Genomic DNA, 24,511 nt, shown 5'->3' on the forward strand with positions numbered 1-24,511 from the left:
TGTTCTATCAGGTTGAGGTCAGGACTCTGTGCAGGCCATTCAACTTCCTCCACCCGAAACTCATTCATCCATGTCTTTATGGACCTTGCTTTGTGCATTGGTGCGCAGCCATGTTTCAACAGGAAGGTGCCATCCCCAAACTGTTTCCACAAAGTTGGGAGCATGAAATTGTCCAAAATGTCCTGATATGCTGGCACCCTTCACTGGAACTAAGGGGCCAAGCCCAACCCTTGAAAAACAACCCCACACCATAATCCCCCCTCCACCAAACTTTACGCGTCCATCAGATTGCCAGACAGAGAAGCATGATTCATCACTCCAGAGAACACATCTTCACTGCTCTAGAGTCCAGTGGCAGCGTGCTTTACACCACTGCATCCGACACTTTGCAGTGCGCTTGGTGATGTAAGGCTTGAATGTAGCTGCTTGGCCATGGAAACCCATTCCATGAAGCTCTCTACGCACTGTTGTTGTGCTAACCTGAAGGCCACACGAAGTTTGGAGGTCTTTAGCTATTGACTCTGCAGACAGTTGGTGTCTTCTGCACACTGTGCGCTTCAGCATGCGCTAACCCCGCTCTGTCATTTTACCTGGCCTACCACTTTGTGGCTGAGTTGCTGTTGTTCCCCGATGTTTCCACTTTGTTATAATACAACTAACAATTGACCATGGACTATGTAGTGGCAAGGAAATTTCACAAATGGATTTATTGCACAGATGACAACCTATCATGGTACCACGCTTGAATTCACTGAGCTCCTGAGAGTGACCCATTCTTTCACAAATGTTTGTAGAAGCAGTCTGCATGCCTAGGTGCTTGATTTTATACACCTGTGGCCATGGAGGTGATTGGAACACCTGAATCCAATGATTTGAAGGGGTGTCCCAATACTTTTAGCAATATAGTGTATTATTTGTGGTGGAGTACTGGAGGATCTTATGGGATATTTCACTTGAGATCACTATATCAGAGACTTTTCATGCACAGATATTAATTCACAAATTCTTTGCCTTAGTATGACCAGTCTCTTACCTTCAATTTTGGACCTATAAGAGATATAGGTCCCAATGCACTTTTCTCTCTATAGGGTTGATATATTCCCAGCTCTCCTTCTTCAACTTTAGCTCTTTCATATAAATGTTGGGTATGTGCTCTTTTTTGTAGCTAGAAAATTGTTAAGCCCAGAAGTTAAGGAGTTAATTATATGGTAAAAATGAACCAATATTTTATGTAAACAGTCTTTTATGTACCCATTTATAAAAACACATTGTTTAAGCATGCTGAAATTGGTGCGATTTGAACTGTGAAATGACAAGTTGTCTGTGTGATCAGATTATTCTTAATTATTCTAAGAGTTTTAGCTGCCACAAAAGTACCACATCCCAATTTATAAATATACAATATAATATAATCAAATTATTCTAGTTTAACTCTCAATTGGGATTATTTTTATTTCCATTTCACTATTTTTCTTTGTATAAATCTAAGATAATTTGAATAGGGATTGCAAGTGATTTAGGCTTGGAGAAGGGGAACCTGGGGGTTGGAAGCACATATAAATATTTATATATTGAATAAAAACATTGCAAATTAACTGTTTTTCTTGATTTGTCATTTGTAAGGAATCTCTGGTGGAGCTTTCAGATAAAATGAATGCTGATAACAGCACACAATGCTCAGATCAGATAGAAAGATTACTAGAAGCCTATTCTATCCTGGTGGAACATGATCAAGGGTCAAACATTCCTTATCCAGAACAGGTGTCAAAGGTAAATTCCTTTTATTTCTTTCTGTTACCCGTCTTCTCGAAATTTCGCTAAATTTTGTTAAATCTCTTGTTTTGTTTTCTCCTAGACATTGACAAAATTATTACAAGTTCCCAACACTTCATCATCTTGTTGTCACAGACTTCTTAGTATTATCTCTACCTTACTTCTCAACGAGAATGTCTCTTTGCCAGTGTCTGAGATTATAGACACAGTAAATAAGGTAATTTATATTCTGCACTCCAGATGTGTTTACTCTCCATGGCACATGTGAAAAATGAAAGATGAAACTCTGAAAATAAGTTAAAGCTGCAGACTTATGTTACAAAACTAATAAAAAGTGATTGAGCAGCTTACGATGGTTAAGTAGTTATCAGACCACCAAAAAATAGTTTTCTCAGGGCTAGCAACAGATCACACAGACATACTGTACACCATCCCAACTGATTCCCAGCTGTACATATAGATGGCAACTCTCATTACAGAGAGGGAAAATTCTGTTCACAAAAATTTAAGAGGGGCAGAGCACCCTGTCCTTGTGAAGTACATACATTTACACAAAAACATATTACTCACAAAAGTACAAATTGCAATCATTATCATTCAGAATCACATGAGAGCAGTCCTTGACATCACTCAGTTCTTATGACTACTCTCATGTGATTTTGGATTCTATGCAATTGCATTTTCCAGTTTTGTTGGTAGTATTTTATTCTTTTATTTCAATAAATCTATGTACCTCACAAGGACAGGGCACTCTGTTCTTCTGTTATTTGTAAAGCTACAACTATAGCATGAGAGACAGGGTACAAACATTTTCAAAAGCAGATATCGGCAATGGCAGCCTTTATGATTCTCAAATGACAGAAACCTTTCAGTGCAGCTTGTTTTAATCAAACTAATTTATTAAAGCGGAACTCCAGTCCCCCTTATACATTTTTGGTAAAAGCAGATCCACGATGACCTTTCAAATAGCATTAACAATTGGAATAATTCAATAGTAAAAGCATTGTAATTACTTAGTAATTATTAAAAATTTACATATGATCTCAGAAGCAGGCAGGCACCATGATGGCTGTGGGCATCTGAAGCCCGCAGGTATTTCCAGGATTCGGTGCTGCTGGCTATCCCAGCATGCACCACTTGTTCTTGCTCCTGCTCAGTACAGACACTGCTCGGCGTGATGTACACACTCTGCAATTCCAGCATTGAGCACAGCGTAGGACACAGCAGGATACAGCATCCATGTCTTCCTGTAATCTGGACTCCGGTAAAATGGGGTGAAACACCTCCCATTCGCATCATTTCCGATTTCCAAGTCCCGCGATTACAGGAAACCAAAGGACTCTTGGGATACGGGAGACAACATCCCAGGAGACCTTGCAAATCGCCTTACGACGTCATCGCCTAGGCGTTTGGGACCGAAACTGCAGGCATGCAGTGGATTTAAAGATATGTATATTAAAAAAAATACCGTATTTTCCGGCGTATAAGACGACTGGGCGTATAAGACGACCCCCTACTTTTCCTGTTAAAATATAGTGTTTGGGCTATACTCGCCGTATAAGACTACCCCTCTTCCAATGCACACCAGTGGGAAGAATTGTGCCCCATCATTGGTGTCAGTGGGAGGAATAGTGTCCCATCATTGGTGTCAGTGGGAGGAATAGTGTCCCATCATTGGTGTCAGTGGGAGGAATAGTGTCCCATCATTGGTATTAGTGGGAGGAATAGTGCCCCATCATTGGTATTAGTGGGAGGAATAGTGCCCCATCATTGGTATTAGTGGGAGGAATAGTGCCCCATCATTGGTATTAGTGGGAGGAATAGTGCCCCATCATTGGTATTAGTGGGAGGAACAGTGCCCCATCATTGGTGTCAGAGTGACGAATCGTGCCCCATCATTGGTGTCAGTGGGAGGAATGGCACCCCATCATTGGTGACAGTGGGAGGAATAGCGCCCCATCATTGGTATCAGTGGCAGGAATGTCAGTGGGAGGAATAGTGCCCCATCATTGGCGTCAGTGGGAGGAATCGTGCCCTGTCAGTGGGAGGAATAGTGTCCCAACATTGGCGTCAGTGGGAGGAATAGTGTCCCAACATTGGTGTCAGTGGGAGGAATAGTATCCCATCATTGGTGTCAGAGGGGGAAGGAATAGTGTTCCATCACTGGTATCAGTGGGGGGTGGAATAGTGCCCCATCGTTGTTGTCAGTGGGGGGGGGGGGGGGAGGAATAGTGCCCCATCGTTGGTGTCAGTGGGGGGGAGGAAAAGTACTTAGTGTCCCTTCCGTTGGAAGCCCCCCTAAAAGTCGTCTTATACGCCGGAAAATACGGTATATATATCCAACTTGTTCTTTATTTCAGAGGGACAACATAATCAGGTAAAGTAGGAAAAATGGGTGGAACTCCGCTTTAAGTTTGTTAAAAGTGTTATTACTGCCTTGTGTTGTGACAATGTAATAGACGGTTTCAAATGTAATTTAAAGCTATGATTCGGTCTGTCTGAAATTTGTACTTTAGATGGCCAGATTCATCCTGTGAGTAGTTATTTCCTGAGTGCAGTTTGACTGAATGTAGTCTATGCATTTCTTTTTGCTTCACCCATTTAGGAATAACCATAAACACTTGCCAAAAGTGATGGCTGGCAACTAATGTTTGCATTTAGATTAAAAGAATGGGACTGGGGGTGGCAAAAATGACAGATTGTGAGGATAACTATATCTTGTAAAGGTCATTTACTGTAAATGATAAACAAATCTGCATTAACATTTTTTTTAAGATTTTTGACAGTGGATTTTCAAGAGGATCACTGATGGACTTCTCAGAAGGGCTATTCAAAATGAAGCAGTTTGAGCAGGCAAGTATCTAATAGCTTTAGAAAAGAGCACTCTTTGTGTATTAATTATGAAAATAAATAGTAAAGTAATGTATACAAGTATAAAAGTAAAATCTCTGTAACTGATGCCACAAGCTATGGAAAAGTAAAGAGGAAAAAAAATCAGCTTTTTTTTAGCAGTTCATTTAATCCACCCTCTTCAGTTAGGGTTTCATGCCCACAGAAAAAGGATCCTGTAAGCTGAAAGGATACATCCATCTAAAAATATGAATTAAAGTGTTACTAAACCCAGGACCCTGTATACACTATATCTGGTCTCCCACAGCACACTGAACATGGAAATGCAATTATTTTAGTAAATATAACTGCTAAATACTTTTTCTTATCAGCAGTTAGAGCAGTCTTGTGACTTCTATCAGTGTCCAGCTGATCACTGGTTAAAGCTTATATTAGGAGTTTCTTTCTGCTTTAGGAGGATGCAGAATCCCTGACTTCTGTCTGGACAGTGCTGATGGGCCCTGTGCTGATCACATGCACTCTCCCAAGAAAAAGCCTCTCTAGCAATACACACCAAACTGAGCATGTGCAGAGTGACTCCACACCATATGTCTTATCAGCAGATAAGAGGGGGGCACTGGAAGAAGGGGAGCATCAGAGAAGACAGGATCAAACAACCTTTTTACACAATGCAGAGGATTAACCCCTTAGGTTCTGCATTGAGTATAACAAGCATTCTTTACTGCATATACAGACTGATTTTACAGTTTTGGGTTTACAAAATATATCAGGAAGAACCCCTATAGGGATATTAAGTGATAAAGTGAACAAACGTGATCAAACACAGCACTAATCCAAAAATGTCCATAAACTTGTGCTTCAAAAACCATGCAACATGATGTGGTAAAGGTAGCTGTGAATGTGTCAGCACACTCAGATCCTCGAATGGCTAAATTGCCTCCTCGCCTCACTTCTGCAACCCAACGGGCTACTTCACTTTCATGATCTCCCAAGATCCTACTCCAACAATGGCAGGTGATTCTGGGACCTCTGGTTCCTCTCCAGATAAAAACAGGCTTTACAGGAAGGTTTTCTATGAAAAATATCTCACACCCCACAGGGTGAGAGAAAGAAATCTCCCATAGTGTAGTAGGTGGTAATAAAGGTTTTATTTATAACAAAAATGCCCACTCAAGACTGTATCAGCAACAGCAGCAGCAAATCCTTCATGCCTAAGTATACTGCATGAAATAGGGGACTTTCAGGTTCCTCAAAATGGCGTCCGACGCCGGAAGTGTGTCACCGCGCTCCAGAAGCTGCGTCACGGCGTACCTATGCGTTCATCACAGTTTTGGGTTTAGTAACCCTTAAAATGTTTATGTTAAGAACAAGGTTAAAACAATTCAATGTGGTCTTATCCCATGCCTAGTGCTATATATTTTTTTTTTAAATTTAGACTCTAGTTATAAAGGTAGTTTTTTGTACACAGAAAACATAAAAAAGGGGGGGAAGTAGGAAAAACGATCACAAGGATACAATATTCAGATAACTAGCAAAAAAAAAAAAATCATATATAACTTAACCATAATAGTACTTAAACCTTGCTGGAAGGGCCCATAGAGGCACTTGGAAAATTAACAAGAGGTAGAACACGTGTATTCCATCCAGTGGGACTTCGAAATTGCCAATGGGCATCGAACGTTTGCATAGCGTTCCTAAGGTAATAGGCGTGATTTTCGTAAGAAATATATTTGTTAAAGTGTTACTAAACCCACGACCCTGCATTCACTATAAATGGTCTCTCACAGTACACAGAATATAGAAATGCAATTGCAATTATTTTAGTAAATATAAACTGCTAAATACCTTTTCTCATCAGCAGTATATAGCAGTGTTGTGACTTCTATCAGTGTCCAGCCGAGCACTGGTTTGTAAGAGGAGTTTTCATTCTCCTCGGACTGTCTTATGAGGCTGCATGACCCCTGACCCTCTGTCTGGACCGTGCTGATTGGCCCTGTGCTGATCACATGCTCCTTCCCAAGAAAAAAAAAATTCTAGCAATACACATCAAACTGAGCATTTGCAGCTTGCCCCCAAGGCTCTGTTCTATCAGAAGATGGATTGGGGACAGTAGACGAAGGGGAGGATCAGAGAAGACAGGATCTTTTACACAATGCAGAGGATTAACCTCTTAGGTTCCACAGTGAGTATAACAAGCATGCTTTACTGCATATACAGACTGATTTTACTGTTGTGAGTTTAGTAACACTTTAAGATCTGTTATCCATTCAGAAAGAAATAAAAAAATGACTTAAAATTTTACATTAAGAAAAAGGTTACAAAAATCTGATGTGGTCTTGTCCTATGCCCCGTCCTATTGTTAAATAAATGTTAGAGTTGAAAAGACCTTCATTGTGAAACCTATCCACAGAATGAATCCATCCCTATACAATGTCCATTGTTAATTATTCATACTGTTATTCTAGATTCACGTTGCCGTTTAATATTTGATATAAGAAGTTTCAATTATTACATTTCATTTTTCAGCATTTTCTTCCAAGCTTCCTGCAGTATACCCTGCTGTGTTTCACAGACAAGGACCCCACTGCTCAGGGTGACGCCCTGGCAATTTTAACTAAGCTCATTCTGGAAAAAGCTGAACCCCCAACAGCTGGCTCTATGGCATTTGAAAAATACCCCCTTGTATTTGTGGACAAATCTAACAGGTAAAACTAATTGTTAAAATTGCTAAAAAAATCTAATGTATGGGAAGCTATTACTTTTTTTTTCCTGCAATTAGAAATTGCACTACCCTGTAAAATTTAAAAGAAAGAAAATTATATATCACCACCAGGGTTTTTTTTTTTAAATTTAATTTCATAGTGCACACATTTTCCTGATATGTGGGAGACTGTTTATTCTGGTTAATATGACTGGGGCCAAATGAAAATACAAGTTGTACTTAAAAGGGAGGTATGGGCTGTAGAAAAAAATCATTATACTCTCTTGAATGTACCCTCTGCCTTAAAGCTACAGGGAGTTGGGGTTACTCCAACCCTCCTCCCTTCTCTCTTATATGATACGTCTAAATGGCTTTATGTATTGGAAACTTACGTGTAATTATTTGGTAACGGAATGTTTCATATCACTGCCTTTTTCAATGCTATGTAAACATGAAAAATTTTAATAAAAAATAAGTGAGAAAAAAAAAATCATTATACTCACCTAGGTGGATGCATCATCGTTCTCATGATGCATCTGCCCCCCACCGACTCTGCAGTGAGAACTGAGAAATCAAACAACACAATCGCTCAGTTCTCCCACTTCACTCTGGGCAGAAAGCCAGGACTGACAATCACCAGACCTGAGCTCTGCCCCTCCTGCACTCACTGGAGCGCTGGGCTGTGGATGGGGCAGGAACAGCTGGTTCAGGCTCTCAGCGGATCGCTGGGAGGCTGAGCCAGCATCTGGTCCAGGCCTCTGGGTGGATCCCACTCTCAGCTGGTAATTGGTAACAAGTGCAGAACTATCTGCACTCTTGTGATCCATAGAAGTATAGCCAAAAAAAAGCTTTGGCTATACTTCTTCAATAGTGCATTTCTTATGTGGTGTTAATTGCATTGAAAGGTATTAGTGTGAATGAGGGCTCTAATGTAAAGAGTGGCTATCACTGATTATTTGAATTGAACTAGGTTATGAAGGGTAATAATGTTAATGATAGTGTTAACTTATGTGCTGTGTCCTGGTTTTCTTTTTTAGTTCAAAGTCGAAAGGTGGTCAGAGTAGAGGATCTGCAGTGCTGGACTACATACTGTCTTTGATTCATCTGTCACCTGATCTGAATGCCTGTGAAATGTCATACTGTTGGGCTGCACTTACTGTTCTGCCTCATTTGAGGTAATTATACATATATACATATATAATTATACATATGAGCAGTCTGAAGTTATTGAGTTCTTTTCATTCTTATAAGGTTGCAATAAAGCAACATACATTGTGATCCTTGTAATTTGCGTGTCTGATACAAACAGCGATTGGAAGGATTTGTAGGGCTTTCCTGTGGGGAAGACATAATGGGTACTTTAGCCACTGGCAGTGCTTGTTATATCTCATAGAAATTGTGCCAGCAGGTTGAAGCGTGTGCCTTTTCAGTGGGAGACACAGCATGTGCTGCTAACGCCTGATTGGAGGTTCTGGTTGCGTGATAATGTGATCAAAGATGGGCAGTTGTCACAATGCCAATTTTCTCTAGCTATTGTTAGTTTAGGCATAGATTGGAATAGGAAAGTAAGGTCAGCTCTATATGCTGGGAAGGAAATTTCCAGCATCTAGGAAGAGCTTTTTACCACTGTCTAATTAACCCTTGCCTAATATTTGCAAGGGGTATTCATACCTGTTGCATCCCTTGCTTTTATCTAGCTGTGTTCGCCCATGGGAAACCTGTGAACATTAGATAATGACTAGGTGGTGTTTGGACAACATCAGACCAAATCTTAGAAGAAAATGTTGGACTGTTTTCTTAGATAGTTGCCTGCCTTCTCCCCCTCTTTCTGAGATAAGAAAAGGGCCTGCTTTATCTGCTGTTAATAATGACATGGTTGTTGGAGACAAACAGGAAAGCCTGTACTTCTTTGGAGGAAGAAACATGTTGGAATTTTAAATGTCACATAGCATGCAATATACAGTTTTTATGGATTGCAGTCAGACTGGAGAGCATGTCCTGATTTTTACCCCCCCCCCCAGGGGCGGACTGACAACTCATGGGTCCCCCGGGCAATAGGGGATCATGGGGCCCCTGTGTCCTTGCTCAAACTCAAAAAAGCCTATGAAAAAGGTACCAGGGGCATCTCATGGGGCCCCCTACTGACCCCGGGCCCTCGGGCAGTGCCCGAGTTTCCAAATGGTCAGTCCGCCCCTGCCCCCCTCCTTTTTTCTGACTGTTGGAAGCAAGTGTCAAGCTCCTGTACCTCACTATTCTCTTTCAAATGTTAGCATAAACTTGTCGGAGTGTGCTGCAAACAACTTGCCACAAAGGTAGATATCACATTCACAAATGACCACTTTGGCAAGTGTAACATTGTCAAGTACATGTTTATTAGAATGGTTAGGTATCTTACTGAAAATGTCATATATTAATGCATCAGTCCTGTCTGAAACGTCTAGGACCTGCTACAAAGCTCTGCTTGGCTATGCCCGCTTAATTAAATCATCCTTAATTTTTCTCAAACCTATTCTCCAATCCCATCAACAATTTTTTTTCTGTGAATATCCACAAAGGTAGCTACAGTGGAGGAAATAAGTATTTGATCCCCTGCTGATTTTGAATGTTTGCCCACTCACAAAGAAATGATCAGTCTAAAAATCAAATGATAGGTGTATTGTAACACTGAGAGGCAGAATAGCAACAAAAAATTCAAAAGAAATGCATGTCTAACAAATTATGCACTGATTTGCATGTTCATAAGGGAAATAAGTATTTGATCCCCTATCGTTCAGCAGAATTTATGGCTACCAGGTGTCTTTCATACAGGAAATAAGCTGAGATTAGAAGCAGTCTCTTAAAGGGAGTGCTGCTAATCTAATTTTGTTACATGTATAAAAGACACCTGTCCACAGGAGCAATAAAACAATCAGATTCCAAACTCTCCACCATGGCAAAGACCAAAGAGCTGTCCAAGGAGGTCAAGGACAAGATTGTAGACCTACACAAGTCTGGACTGGGCTACCAAACTATCGCCAAGCAGCTTGGTGAGAAGGTGACAACAGTTGGTGCAATCATTCGCAAATGGAAGAAACACAAAACAACTGTCAGTCTCCCAAGCTCTGGTGTACCATACAAGATCTCACCTAGTGGAATGTCAATGATCATGAGAGCAGTGAGGAATCATCCCAGAACTACACGTGAGGATCTTGTCAATGATCTCCAGGCAGCTGGGACCACAGTCACCAACAAAACAATTGGTAACATACTATGCCAACAAGGATTGAAATCCTGCAGTGCCCGCAAGGTCCCTCTGCTCAAAAAAGCACATGTCCAGGCCCGTGTGAAGTTTGCCACTGAACAACTGAATGATGCAGAGGAGGACTGGTTGAAAGTGTTGTGGTCAGATGAGACCAAAATCGAGCTCTTTGGCATCAACTCAACTCGCAGTGTTTGGAAGAGGAGGAATGCTGCCTATGACCCCAAGAACACCATCCCAACTGTCAAACATGGTGGTGGAAACATTCTGCTTTGGGGGTGTTTTTCTGCTAAGGGGACAGGACAACTGCACCACATCAAAGGAACGATGGACGGGGCAATGTACCGTCAAATCTTGGGTGAGAACCTTCTTCCCTCAGCCAGGGCATTGAAAATGGATCGTGGATGGGTGTTCCAGCATGACAATGACCCAAAACACATGGCCAAGGCAACAAAGGAGTGGCTCAAGAAGAAGCGCATTAAGGTCCTGGAGTGGCCTAGCCAGTCTCCAGACCTTAATCCGATTGAAAATCTGTGGAGGGAGCTGACAGTTCGAGTTGCCATACGTCAGCCACCAAAGCTTAATGACTTGGAGAGGATCATCCAAGAGGAGTGGGCCAAAATCCCTCCTGAGATGTGTGCAAACCTGGTGGCCAACTACAGGAAACGTCTGACCTCTAAATTGCCAACAAGGGATTGCCACAAAGTACTAAGTCATGTTTTGTGACGGGGATCAAATACTTATTTCCCTTATGAACATGCAAATCAGTGCATCATTTATTAGACATGCATTTCTTTTGAAGTTTTTGCTGCTATTCTGACTCTCAGTGTTACAATACACCTACCATTCGATTTTTAGACTGATCATTTCTTTGTGAGTGGGCAAACATTCAAAATCAGCAGGGGATCAAATACTTATTTCCTTCACTGTATACGTTTTAAATCACATTGCTAAAACACTTATGATTGCATCTGCTCACAGTTAAGGTTTCCTGCAAATCACCCTTTGTCATTGGACTTAAAGTGGTATTGAACCTAAAAACAAGAAATGCCCTATATTGTAGCTTACCAAACCTTAGATGTGGTACTGGCTGTGTTTGTTTATTTTTCTAGCTTCTTTCCCTTTATTTTTACTTGGTGATCCAGCTAATAACATACTTCTTGTTTTAGGGCTCATTCACACGCAAACTTGGGGACAGTAAAACTCTGTGAGTTAAGCCTTGCTTTTACTGACCCCCCCCCCCCCTAACCTCTTTTAGCTTCAGAGGCAGTGGCAGCCGCAGCCATGATGCATTGCTTCGTGGTTGTGGTTGGAACTATAACCCTTGTTGCTTTGGGTGGGTATTCTATCGTCTGCACACAACCCATTCAAGTGAATAAGGCCTCTCTGCAAGCACACTGCAAGCTTGCACAATAAACATGGCTGTGGGGAGCTAGTGCAGGATTCAAGGGGTTATAGTAGGTGGTGAGGAGGTGATATAGCACCTTCGCACCACTTGTTAAATGCTGTCTGAAGAACAGTCTGAACATGGATCATACCTCAGAGCACGTGTGAACAAGCCCTTAGGGTGTCTGCACTCTGGATGGAGCAGCAACTGAGATACCAGCAGCATTGTCCATTATGGTAGAGGGCAGGGTGGATAAAAATCAATGATTTTTAAAAAAAAAATCAAAAAAATCCGATTTTTTTTTTTATTTAAATCGGATTTCTTTTATTTAAATCGGATTTTTTTTAAATAAAATGCTTTTTGAGGAAAATATATTACCATCCAAAGGTTATTCTATCATGAAATAGATTAGTTTTATAATTATGTAAAATAACGCTGTATATGTTTAATTTTTTTGGTAAATAAATTCCATGAATCCATTCACAATGTCATGCTCTTCCAGAGGTTTTTGTAAGATTATTGGGCAGTTTCTCTGCCTACAAGATATTATCACAGATGCTTGGTTTACTTTTGCAGTTCTCAAAACTGAATTTGACTCAGCGGAGATCACATGCCTCTTCTTCACAGCAAAAATGTTATAACATGAACAGAGTTAAGAAAAAAACCTTAATCCTAACGTGATACCAGTGTTATGATGTGAATAGGGCACATAGAGAACAATTGATTTCAATGTGCCTTTGCAGAATGCCTGCAGAAAAACGGGCGTCTCTACACCATGGTGTGAACGAGCCCTAAATGTTGTGTTTCAACCCTCTAGTTGTCAGACTTACTGCACAGCTTGCTCTGGTAAAGGAAGTTGAAAAATAACAAATTTACTGGTCAGATCATCTGGTGAAGATGGATAGAAAAAAAAGAGCAAAAAAAAACCACAGTCACCACATTTAAGGATCCATGGGCTGAAATATACTATGTGTTTATTTTTGGGTTTAATACCACTTTTAGGACATGTTTGGGAAACACTAATTTATGCAAAAGTGAACAGTCAGTACAGCCTTCTACTATTTATGGCAATCATTTTTGCGATATGTAGCTTTTTTTTCATTTCCGCATAATGTTTCTTGCTGTAGTAAGTACAATAAAAATGTTTCAATGAAAACTTATTGAAAACAAAAGTGAAAATTGAATGGTCTGCAACTAAAAGGGTTGTAAAATCCACTTGTGCAATGACATGGGTCACAAGCAACCTGGTTTTCTAATGATCGTTGCAGAGGTCTTCAACCTCCTTGCTGATTTGTGATGCACAAGCATCCAGTTATTTTTTTTTTTTTTATCCTGTACAGCCACCAATGGTGTAAGAAATACCCCTAGTCTAGCTGTGGGGTTATTGTCTTGTTATCTTGCAATGCCACAGGTGTATGCTTTATGTATGACATATCTACAGAAAGATTTTAACTGAAATCACTTAACCTCCCTAACGGCATTCCCGAGTGTAGCTCGGGGTAAAATGTCTATACCAAAAGCAGTAACCCCGAGCTACACTCGGGCTTACCATGCGGCGCTGCATAGGGATTCCCTGCAGAGCTTACCTTGTCCACGATGTGTTCCCTGCAGCGTCCCCGGCCATCTCCTCCAGCCGATGCCGGCATTCGGTTTCTGTGTTCCGGTCCCTGTGACGTCGGGACGTACGGGCGCCGCCGGCGACGGGAAATTTAAAAATTTTAAAAAATGTAATTTTTTTCAAAAAAATTTTACATAGCAAAACATTGCTGTTTCAAACCATTTCACATACATTTTGTCCCTAGTGCTTTGTCCTGTGCCCTGCCTGCATTTTGTCTGTTCTTTCTACCTGGAAACTGAGAAAAGTCCATGGCGTCCAAAAAGTGTCCCTTTAGGTCAAAAGCGGGTTTAGATCAGCTAGAGAACAGCGATAGTAAATCAGAACCACTTGCAGAATTAAGTGATAATGATTCGTGGGGAAATTCATCATCAGACACTGAAAAAATTTTGCGACTTTGCTCAGCAATGTGCGAACTTGGCGCTCTATTTCAAATTTCAGTGTTTTTGGTTTGATTATATTATTGAATTAAATGTATTATTATTATATTATTATTTTTATGATTATTTATTAAATTGTAATTTATGATTTCGTGTTTCAAATTTTATCATACCCGGGATGTTTAATAGACTCTTGTTCAGACAGATTTCAGTAAGTTATTCCTAAAAATTACAGCCTACAATAAAAAAACTACATATTTCCATGCAAAAAAATGGTACCGCTTTCAGCACCAAAAATCTGAAATAATCATACCGCTAGGGAGGTTAAAAACCTATTTACTAATATCCTCTTAGATGGGTATATTTGCCAGGGGTTGTGGTCTTTTTAGGTCCTGCACAGTAAGTGAACAGATGTCTGAAATTTAACTTCAGCATAATGCCACTGATGATACAACACAGATAATGTATACAAGATGGTGTATATTATATGTTTAACATTCCCATGCATGCCCTGAATGGACAGAGTCACGGGTTCTCTTGTAAGAAACCCCCACCTGCTCATATTTACCTTCCACTTGTTACTTTGCTGCTCTATTGCATTTGGTAATGAGGCATCCCTTCCAGGAATAGAGGAGAATGTGACCTCCTCCTCAGTCGCCAGTTGCCAGTATGTCTTAATCCTGTTTAAGCTTTGTTTCAGATAGTGCTGGGGCTTACACAAGGTTTTTTTTCTCTTGGGTGACACAGTTTAAGACAATTTTGTTACCCTAGAGAAAAAAACCTTGTGTAAGCCCCAGCACTATCTGAAACAAAGCTTAAACAGGATTAAGACATAGCGCTCAAATGGGTGTTTTTTATTTTTATTTTTACAAGTAATCTGTCACTTTACCTTAAGAGGGATTGGAAGCTAAAAGCTGACACAAATGTGATGATTATTTCTCAAGCACATTGGGAGGTTTGAAACTTGCCGCATTCTGATTTGCAAATACCACCTCTGCTTGACAAAGCTGTTGGCTAGCCTGCCTCCTGTGCCTAGCTGTGGATATTGAGATACCTGTCATGTTTAAGGATCAATAGCTATGTATGGTATGTGGGCAGGCCATTGACTTCATGATAAAAAAGTGGAATTGCATATCTGAGAGCTCAAGATTTCACTTGTGAATAATTTGTAAAGCTTATTTTAATTGTTCCCATTTTTTACTTTTTTATGTTTTCTTGGAATGCAGGTTATACCCCTAGTGTATGTACAATCATTAACTTTTCGTTTCCTTTTTCAGACCTATGGATAAAGAAAGAATTGTGCCACTTTTATCAGACTTTATTGGAACCATTTTTTCTTTTATGAATCAAGTACAGTTTACACAGGGTAAGTTGTAAGGTGTGAAAAACTTTTTGATACTTTGGATGACCAGAATTTTGGAGACAGACCAAAACTGACATCTGTGTGCTCATTCTTTAAACTGTGAAAAGAGCAAATTGTAGTAACACTTAAGTCAGCCATGGATGGGTCGAATCTCAGCTGGTTCAGCAGGGACCAGCTAAGATTCAGTTCATCTATGGGCAGGCAGTTTGTACCCAAGTCAATCTATTGATCGACTTCAGTACAACCGACCTGTCATTTTTTCTTTCATACAATCACTGCCAGCAGCTATTGATATACTATTGTGTTCTACTGGCAGGAAAGACTCACCACCTAGGGAATACAATAGCTTCGGGAGGGGTTCCCTCATTAACATTTAACTGCGTTGATGGGGAAATTGAACGATTTTTAGCAAGCAACCAGACTTCACTTTACTGAAGTTATACCAGTACAGTATGATTGTTTGCTTTGGCTACTCCAGTTTTCACTAGCATCAATTTTTTCAATTTATTGAATAACCCATTGGTCTTATTCTCTACTTAAATCATATGTCAAGCTAAAATTAAGAAACACATTTGCAGTACTTCTCTGCAGTACATGCACATTTTTCCAAGATTTATCACTTTATAGACCATGCAAGTACAGAAAAATACTTGTTGATCTGCTAGAAGTGCACTCATTTCTTAGTTTCCTTTTGTGAGCTGACAGCACAGATCCTTGACTGAGTGGTCAATCAGCCACCTCATTGTCTTTTGATAAACTCCTCAACCACTTTCAGTGTCTTCTTGTACACAGAATAGGTGCCAATTGACTTGTAGTCCAAGAAGAGAACAGGGAGGACTAATAGTCTTTTAAATGAACACAGGTAGTGAGCACAGGATATAAGATTGCTCTGAATTTTGCCAGTTTTTTACCTAAAACAAATGTAACAAAACACTTTCAGTTAAGTATTTTAAAGGATAAGTTCACCTCTTTTTGCAGGTAAAAAATGTGCATTTTGGGCAGAGCATTGCACTTGTGATCAGCAGCTTGTGGGTGCAGTGCAAAGCTCCTGCAGACTGTCAGTGTAAGCTGTCTGCTCGTACCTCATATGGGCATGCAGTTACACAATGACAGGAAGAATCAATGAACTGCCTAGAGCATTCAGCAGCACAAGCTGCAAAGGCTGACAGTGGTTGTAATTCTCCCATTCACAGAACTCTTTGAATGAATGACGCGGCCACATTTTTTTAAAATTATGAGTGCGGGGAGAAGATGCCTAGCCTGCTGTCACAGGCAGGGGGATCTCGGAGCTGAGAGCTGCAGGACCCAGAATATGTAACATGTTCCCAAAGGCGAACTTGTTCTTTAACAAAACAAAAGAGAACAAATACGAAAAGTTCATAAGTATGTTTTACATAAATTTTAATCATGGTGGAGGTGAGAATATAAATTCTTACCCCAAGTATCATATTGCACATTGGATTGCAGTGCCTAGATACGGCAGAATCTTTTTTTGTTGTTGAGAAAACCTAAGAAGTTAGGGGTCGATGACTTAAAGCTTTTGTAGAAATGTCTCTGAGTTTGTCAGTAGTTTTAAGCAAATTTACTGAACAGCAGTTGGACGGTGTACAGTGTTTTCTGTAGTGGAATTTGAAGTACCTTGGAACAGATTAGAGCAGCAGTGACCTGCTGCTAATTTCAGTGAGGAGCTGACTTGAGCGATACAGTTGTCTGTGCATTTCGATTTCATCCTAGTTGGAGCTTACACAGGACAGAAGGTTGTTTCCCTTAACCCCAGGGGACAATGCTGGTGCCAAGGTCTGGTGATATCATGTGACAATGAATAGTGAGTTACAAGGTGCCCTATACTCCGAAGTGGTGCTCCAAGCAGATGGAAGAAGCGAATGTAAAATGCTGCAAGAGCTTGCTTTAAAGTGGAATTAAAACTTTCCAAAAAAAATTGAAAATGCGCCCCCTGGGAGCTTTTAATCATGATATGCTAGTATGCAAAACATTATAGCACATTGTGGCTGACTTAACTGCCAATCAATTCCCTCCAGCGGCCCCTGTGTCTCCCGGTCTTCTTTTCAGTTTCCAATTTTTCGGCCAGGACGCGATGACGTCATTGGAGTTGTATCAGCATAGCACAGAGCTATGCCGTAAATGTACACTGAGCTGTGCATTTGTGAGCTGCTCAGTGTATACAAACACTAACAGGCAGTGAGAAGCAGTTATGACAGAAGAGACCAATAGGGTCTCTTCTATGATACAGTTGTGCTCAAAAGTTTGCATACCCTGGCAGAAATTGTGAAATTATGGCATTGATATTGAAAATATGACTGATCATGCCAAAAAAATGCTCTTTTATTGAAGGATGATGATTGTATGAAGCCATTTATTAAATAGTTGTTTGGCTCCTTTTTAAATAATAATAACAGAAATCACCCAAATGATCAAAAGTTTACATATCCTGGAATGTTTGGCCTTGGTACAGACACACAAGGTGAAACTTATTATTATTATAATACAGGATTTATATAGCGCCAACAGTTTGCTCAGTGGTTTACAATATAAAGGGAGACAATACAGCAACAATACAGTTCAATACAAGAGGGATAGGAGGGCCTTGCTCCTTGGAGCTTACAATCTAAGAGACACACAAGGTGACACACACGGGTTAAAATGCCAATTAGAAGTTAATGTCCCACATCTGTGGCTTTTGAAATTGCAATTAGTGTCAGTGTATAAATATTCAATGAATATGTTAGCTCTTACGTGGAAGCACTGACTAGGCTAGATACTGAGCCATGGGGATCAGAAAAGAACTGTCAAAAGTCCTGCGTAACAAAGTAATGGAATTTTATAAGTATAAATTCCAGGGTATGTAAACTTTTGATCATGGCCATTTGGGTGATTTCTGTTCTCATTATGATTTAAAAAGGAGCAAAACAACTATTTGATAATAAATGGCTTCATAAAATCATCATCCTTCAATAAAAGAGAATTTTTTTGGCATGATCTGTCTTATTTTCAATATCAATGCCAAAATTTCACAATTTCTGCCCAGGGCATGCAAACTTTCGAGCACAACTGTAAACATCCTGTTTGTTAGTCTTTCTTTATTTTTTTACATTTAATTCTACCTTATAGTATTTTTGGTTTGGTAGAATGAATTTAAAGCAATCTTTCCCAATTTGTAGACCTAGAAGTATTGTATATAGACTTTTAATGTTCCTTTGTACATCCATGATATTTCTTATTTTTTAGGAGTCTTGTGGATAGCTTGCCAGGCAGTGAGTACGCTGCTCAGTCTGGATGAGTCTGCTGAAATTCTTCATGTGCTTCCTATGGAAAACATAAAAGACCTTCTGCTGTAAGTTAGAGGCATATTCTGCAAACACAATCGGCCTTTTGGTCCTGGAGGCATTTGTACTTTGCTGAGCTGATCTTTTATCACATATGTTTGAAAGGTGTAGGAAAAGTGTGTCATCTTTTTTCTTATTTTCTTTTCTCTGTACACATGGGATTGTTAAAACTAACCTGATCTGGACTAAGGCATTTCTAAAATAACAGCAGGGCTGAAGTGCAGCCACCGTGTGATGCCTACAGGTACCTGTAATAGTCCTCAAATTGATCCCTTTTTATTACTCCTCCTAGGATCCTAGACTCCAGCTGTACATGTTGCCCTAACTTCTTCTCCACTGGGTTGCAAATACCTATTTATTGGTTGTTATGGACATGACATAGATTTAACACTCCTCATGTTATTAGATAAGCTTGCTAACATTCACTGATATGAAACGGAGGGAAGAGAATATCCTTACAATATTCTGATTTGTCAGTGGTAAAATAATTTACAACTTACATATGCTGAGTAATGTCTGATATATATCCCATAGAGAATTTTTTATTTGACTGACATTTACTAGATTTTAGACACCAATCAATGATGTTTATGTGTTTTGGTCTGTAGCTTTGGTAATGGAATGTTGACGACTAAGCTTTTATTTATTTATTTAATTTTTTCAGGTTTTCCCCTGAAGATCCAAGTGCCTTGCTCTTGGCAGATCTTTATTTCACTAGATTAGTGTTCTGTGGTTGCCAACATCAACTTTCGCAAGATATCCAAATGGAGATCTTTTCCAAGTTGCATTATAATATATCGAGCAACTTGTCAAAGGTATATCATTGCAAAATAAATGCCAAGCTTTTTGAAATATTGATCTTGCCCTTTCATCCTTTGCAGATTTATGTGCTTGTATGTAAGATGCTTACTAATTTATTGCCACCATAACTCATTATTCACTGCATATTAAAGGAGAAACAATTCTATATTGGCTTGCAAAGCCAGCGTAGTGACCATTTAACATCTTCATCTTACATCCTTTCAGTCTGGAGTTCACATTCTAAAATCAAGCTGTTCACATGCATGCATATAGTTGTAATTGGGGTCAGTTCCTCCTGTAACATTGCAGAACAGCTGCTTGCATACTAGTCTAATGTGCCTAACAGTAGAAATTCCCACACTTTTGGTAAAAGGTGGGATTGGTGGGAAGAAAGCATTTTTAAAAATTCTCTTTTACCCAAGTAATATTGCATATTAATATTATGCATTTCATCTTTTGGCTCTGCTTAAAGAAACCCATTGTTTATTGCACTGGTGTCAAACTGGCGGCCCTCCAGCTGTTGCCAAACTACAAGTCCCATGAGGCATTGCAAGATTGACAGTTACAAGCTTGACACCCAAAGGCAGAGGCATGATGGGACTTGGGGTGGTGATGGGTAGTTTCGCAACAGCTGCAGGGCCGCCAGTTTGACACCCAGGGTTTACAGCATTCAACGAGTCATCCCAAAAATGACTTCTAGAGCAATCATTGGGAGGTGTTAATCAGACAAAGGGAGCTGTACAAAATGCAGCTCTGCTGTGTGGTCTCATTAGCTAATCCATAGTGTGTTGGGAATCATGTATTAAATGTTTAAAATCTGTGAATGATCAGATGTTTATAGAAATGTATAGTATTGAGCTGTGAATTATTGCATATAAATATATGTCTCTATATGGAGTCCGCAAGTGAAGTTTTATGCTCCTTTTCATATTTTGTGTTTCTCCTTTTCTTCTGTTGTAAATATCCAGTATTTTTAAAGGATCAATGGAGCAAGCTGAAAATTAAAACATGCAAGTGAATGAGTGAGAGCACTCACACTCCTATCTCTGTACAGCTCCCTTGAAGACAATGGTGGTTATTTACTAAAGCTGGAGAGTGCAAAATCTGGTGCTGCTTTGCATATAAACCTATCAGCTTCCAAGTTTTATTGCCAAAGCTTAATTGAAGAAGCTGAAGTTAGAAGCCGATTGGCTACCATGCACAGCTGCCCCAAATTCTGAGTGCACCAGTTTTAGTAAATCACCCCAAGGATTTCATAAAGGAGACAACTTCTACTGTCTCCATTCACACATTTCCAACAGGTCACAGCTAAAAGTCGCTAAAACATTTCCCTTGTGCATTTTTTTTTTAGGTGCGACTTCTTACTATAAGGATACTAAATCACTTTTCTGCCCAACCATATATAAGTCTGGAGGTAAGCATTCACATGAGTGGACTGTCAAAAAGAATGAATGTGAAGCGAAGGCTGACCAAACTGTTTTTGTCTAGGAGTCTAAAGATGGAGAACACCTTAATGTGTTTTCCATTCTTCTGCAAGCTGAGCTTGTCCCAGCCACTGTCCATGAATACCGAGATAAACTGCTTCATCTTCGGAAACTGAGGCATGATCTTGTGCACTCATTTACAAAGGAAGACTTTAAGGAGGTTGGTGTGGCATTTATATTTTATATCATATGACCTGTGGAGTACGCATTATATCATATTTATGAGAAATAGCTATAAGAAAAAAATATTCATGTAGTCCTATACTTGTTAACCCATCAAGCCGACATTTAATGTGGAACTGAAGCTTATGTTAGGAAAAACAACAAATACCCCAACTCAAATTTTGTAAATTTCAATGATTTTAGAGAACATGATTTTCAGTTTTTTGTAAATTTGGTTCTGTGGTTAATGTACCTAGACCTTGACATGGAATTTTCTGAAACTGCGTTCTAAGTGGAAAGTTCCATATAACAACATGTTTGTCTGAGATTGTAGCATCAGCATTCTTTGTTGCAGTTAACATTTTTAACTACAATATAAATAAACAGCTTGACTTTAGCAGAGGTAATTCATGGGACCACTTAAAATTTATAGTTTGTTAAGCCAAAAATGTTTTATCATGTTTTGTTTGTTAGAAAGTAGAAAGGTTAAAACCTCTATTTGGTTGTTTTTGCTGTCTGTGTCCTCATCGGGAAGATTCACCCTCTCAGTTTGTTCTGGTGTCTCTGATGCAAAAAAAAAAAAAAAAAAAAGAAATCACATTTTTGAGATGTAACAGGAATAGCAGGGGAGGGGAAATCTTTAATTGGGTAAAACATCTGTAGTTAAAGCATAACTTAACTCTGTCATCCCCCCCCCCCTTTCCATGCCCCTTACCTGTTTTGCCATATTCTGCTAAAAAATCATACTCGCCTACCCAGTGGACCCAGTGTGGCCCTGCAGGTGTCCCCCAATGACCTGGATCCACAGCTTTCCAGGATATGTGACAAGGTTTTCCAGAGGGGCTGCAGTAACTTGGCATATTGTTTTGGCTTAGAGCAGAAAAATGGTGAGGAGTGGAGCCACCATAAAAACATACAAAAATAAAAACACAAGAAATAGAGTCCCCCCCTCAGGTATTAGTGGCGTAGGTTGGGGGGGGGGGCAGGGACATTTTGCAATCATTTTGCAGAATAAATTTCAACTGTAAAGCTGTCTTAGAAGACGATATATACCCTCTCTTTGGATAGATCTCCTCTTATGCCCTTCTGTGTCTCTGTAATTCAAAGTGAAGGGAAATCTCTTTGATAGTACACAGACCACAAAAAAAAAATGACAGGAGTCTTAACCAATTCCTACTTTATCCAAAACTTTAAAAAAAAGGTATTGGCTCTACATATACTTAAACTACACTGATCAGTGTGGAGGAAGCAATACTTTATGCAGTAGTTTGCATGTCATTTGACCTGGGCTATTTGCATAGTCTGTATCAAAAGAAGTAAATCAGTTATGGGAGCAGGGGAGATCAAGATTACAGAAATCCATTAACCTGCGATCAATTACTGTGATACAGAGGACAGGATTTTTTTGCCTTTTCAGACAACTAGCATTTTAAGAAGCATCATTGTTTTTTCTCACTACATATTTCCTATGAATACTATTTTATGATATATTATTTTATGTTGAAGCACACATCATCCTTGGAGTATAGACCTTAGTGCTTATTAAGAACGGATATAAGAGTAGTCACATTCCTGCTGTAGCTTCTGCTGTTTAGATCATGTTCTGATGCAGACATACCCTGGGCTGTCGCAACACTGACATGTACATTTTATAGATATTGCTGACTCTATGTTGACTTTTGAACGGCAGTGGCAAGATGATGCGAGGCAGCCACAATAACAAACTGTAAACAGTAAAACAGCATTTTTTGAGGGTTCAGTGTTTGTATTGCAGCTGTGGGTACAACCAAATGGAGTTAACATAGCCTTCTCATGGAAAAGGTGATTCATGCACCAGATAAATGTAGTGCTTATTCTTTTCAATAGCTGCTTATAGTACTCATCATGTCATATATTTAGCATTTTTTCCTTTCCTTTTACACAGGTTCCATTGAGGTATTTACTAGCAATGCTGTATATTAACTTCACCCCTCTGTGGGATCCAGTTATTGAGCTTATTGCGTAAGTAATTTAAATTTATTCTGGCAATAACTGAATATGACGTGACTTGTAAAGTGTTTTTTTCCTCAACTGTTGATGTTTTAATAAATAATCCAATTGTTATCATAGAACTTCCTGCTTCACACATTCTTATGGGAAATGTTCCATTAATGTAACACTTTGTGCTAGATGGCTGAGCTTGAGAAAAGTGAAGAATACGTTCACTGGCTGTGTTCCCAGAGCATAAGCTTATCCCCATATTTTTTTATAGGTCTCATGCAAATGAAATGGAAAATAAAACTTTCTGGAAGGTGTTCTACGAGCATTTGGAAAAGTCTGCTGTTCATGCTGGTAATGTTTTACTGATTGTGAAGTAACATCCATATCAGATTATAATTGCCGTAAAAAAAATGTTTTAATAACTGTTAACTCCAGTATGTAAATGTATCCAAGTTGAGTGACTTATGAGATGCAGTTGGCTGGTCCATCAGGAATTAATACTATACCTATTACTCAGTGGTCAGAGATAGACCTCTGACATTTTGGCATTTGCCTGGCGAGACCTGGATATATTTTTATTCTCATAAAAAATGGATTAGGACTGTGTCCATACTGTTCCAAAAGGAAATCTTCAGTAAAGTTAAAGTAGAAAGTACGGCAAAACTTTTTTTGAATAGAGTAAGGCAGGGTTATAACCCATGTAAGGTTTTATTTTGCCAGTTGTGTTTCATTAGGGAGATTTCCCTACACTTCCTGTCCCACAGGAGACATTTCCCTACACTTCCTGTCCCAGCGCCAAGACAAGAATTGAGAGAAAATCCCTCCAAAGCAAGGGAATCCTCAGTTGTCACCAGGGTCACCAAAACTAGTTTGCCCATTGCAAGATATCCCCACTATTCCCAAAATGTGTGATTTTCTTTCATTTTCAGTGATAATGGTAAACAGGACAAATAGGGCGAATCTCCATAGCAGTGGCACAGACAGCAATAATAACTGATGGGTTCTAATCAATCTTCACTCTATCCAAAACTAAAAACAAGTTTTTCCTTTAGTTGTACTTTAACCATTGCTCTTACTGCTGTTCCCAGCTCTGTAATGGGCATCTTTCATTGATGCTTTTACTGCACTAAACGAAATAAACGTGAAAGCAATACATGACTAAGTTTTTATTACTTTAGTATGATTTTAACTTAACTACAGGTTCCCTTCATTCATTTCATGTATAAACAAAATTGCTAAATGATTGACCAGACACTATTCTCACAAGCAGAACTCTCCTAATTTTTGTATAGTCTGAGCATTGAATGACATTGGGCTGTCAGTAGGCACACCTCTTACTTCACTCTTTGGCTAAAGCTGGCCATACATTATACAGTTTTCTTCTTTAACCACTTGACCTCCAGAGGATTTACCCCCCTTAATGACCAGGCCTC

The 24,511-nt window shown here is 39.5% G+C and overlaps 1 protein-coding gene across 1 annotated transcript in view; it reads left to right on the plus strand.

Moving 5' to 3' along the window:
* Positions 1–24,511, plus strand: part of UTP20 (UTP20 small subunit processome component) — a 134,743-nt gene that overhangs the window by 24,960 nt on the left and 85,272 nt on the right. The window contains exons 9-20 of the mRNA XM_089694285.1: positions 1,624–1,770; positions 1,856–1,990; positions 4,549–4,626; positions 7,150–7,328; positions 8,362–8,499; positions 15,222–15,310; positions 18,554–18,659; positions 19,316–19,466; positions 20,804–20,866; positions 20,941–21,096; positions 23,023–23,099; positions 23,350–23,429. Of these exons, the coding sequence (XP_089550411.1) occupies positions 1,624–1,770; positions 1,856–1,990; positions 4,549–4,626; positions 7,150–7,328; positions 8,362–8,499; positions 15,222–15,310; positions 18,554–18,659; positions 19,316–19,466; positions 20,804–20,866; positions 20,941–21,096; positions 23,023–23,099; positions 23,350–23,429 (1,399 nt within the window). The remainder of the gene's footprint in view (positions 1–1,623; positions 1,771–1,855; positions 1,991–4,548; positions 4,627–7,149; positions 7,329–8,361; positions 8,500–15,221; positions 15,311–18,553; positions 18,660–19,315; positions 19,467–20,803; positions 20,867–20,940; positions 21,097–23,022; positions 23,100–23,349; positions 23,430–24,511) is intronic.

This window comes from Staurois parvus, unplaced genomic scaffold (assembly GCF_062004578.1).
Source record: "Staurois parvus isolate SC_StPar_1 unplaced genomic scaffold, SC_StPar_1.0 ptg000025l, whole genome shotgun sequence".
Classification (NCBI taxonomy): Eukaryota; Metazoa; Chordata; class Amphibia; order Anura; family Ranidae; genus Staurois; species Staurois parvus.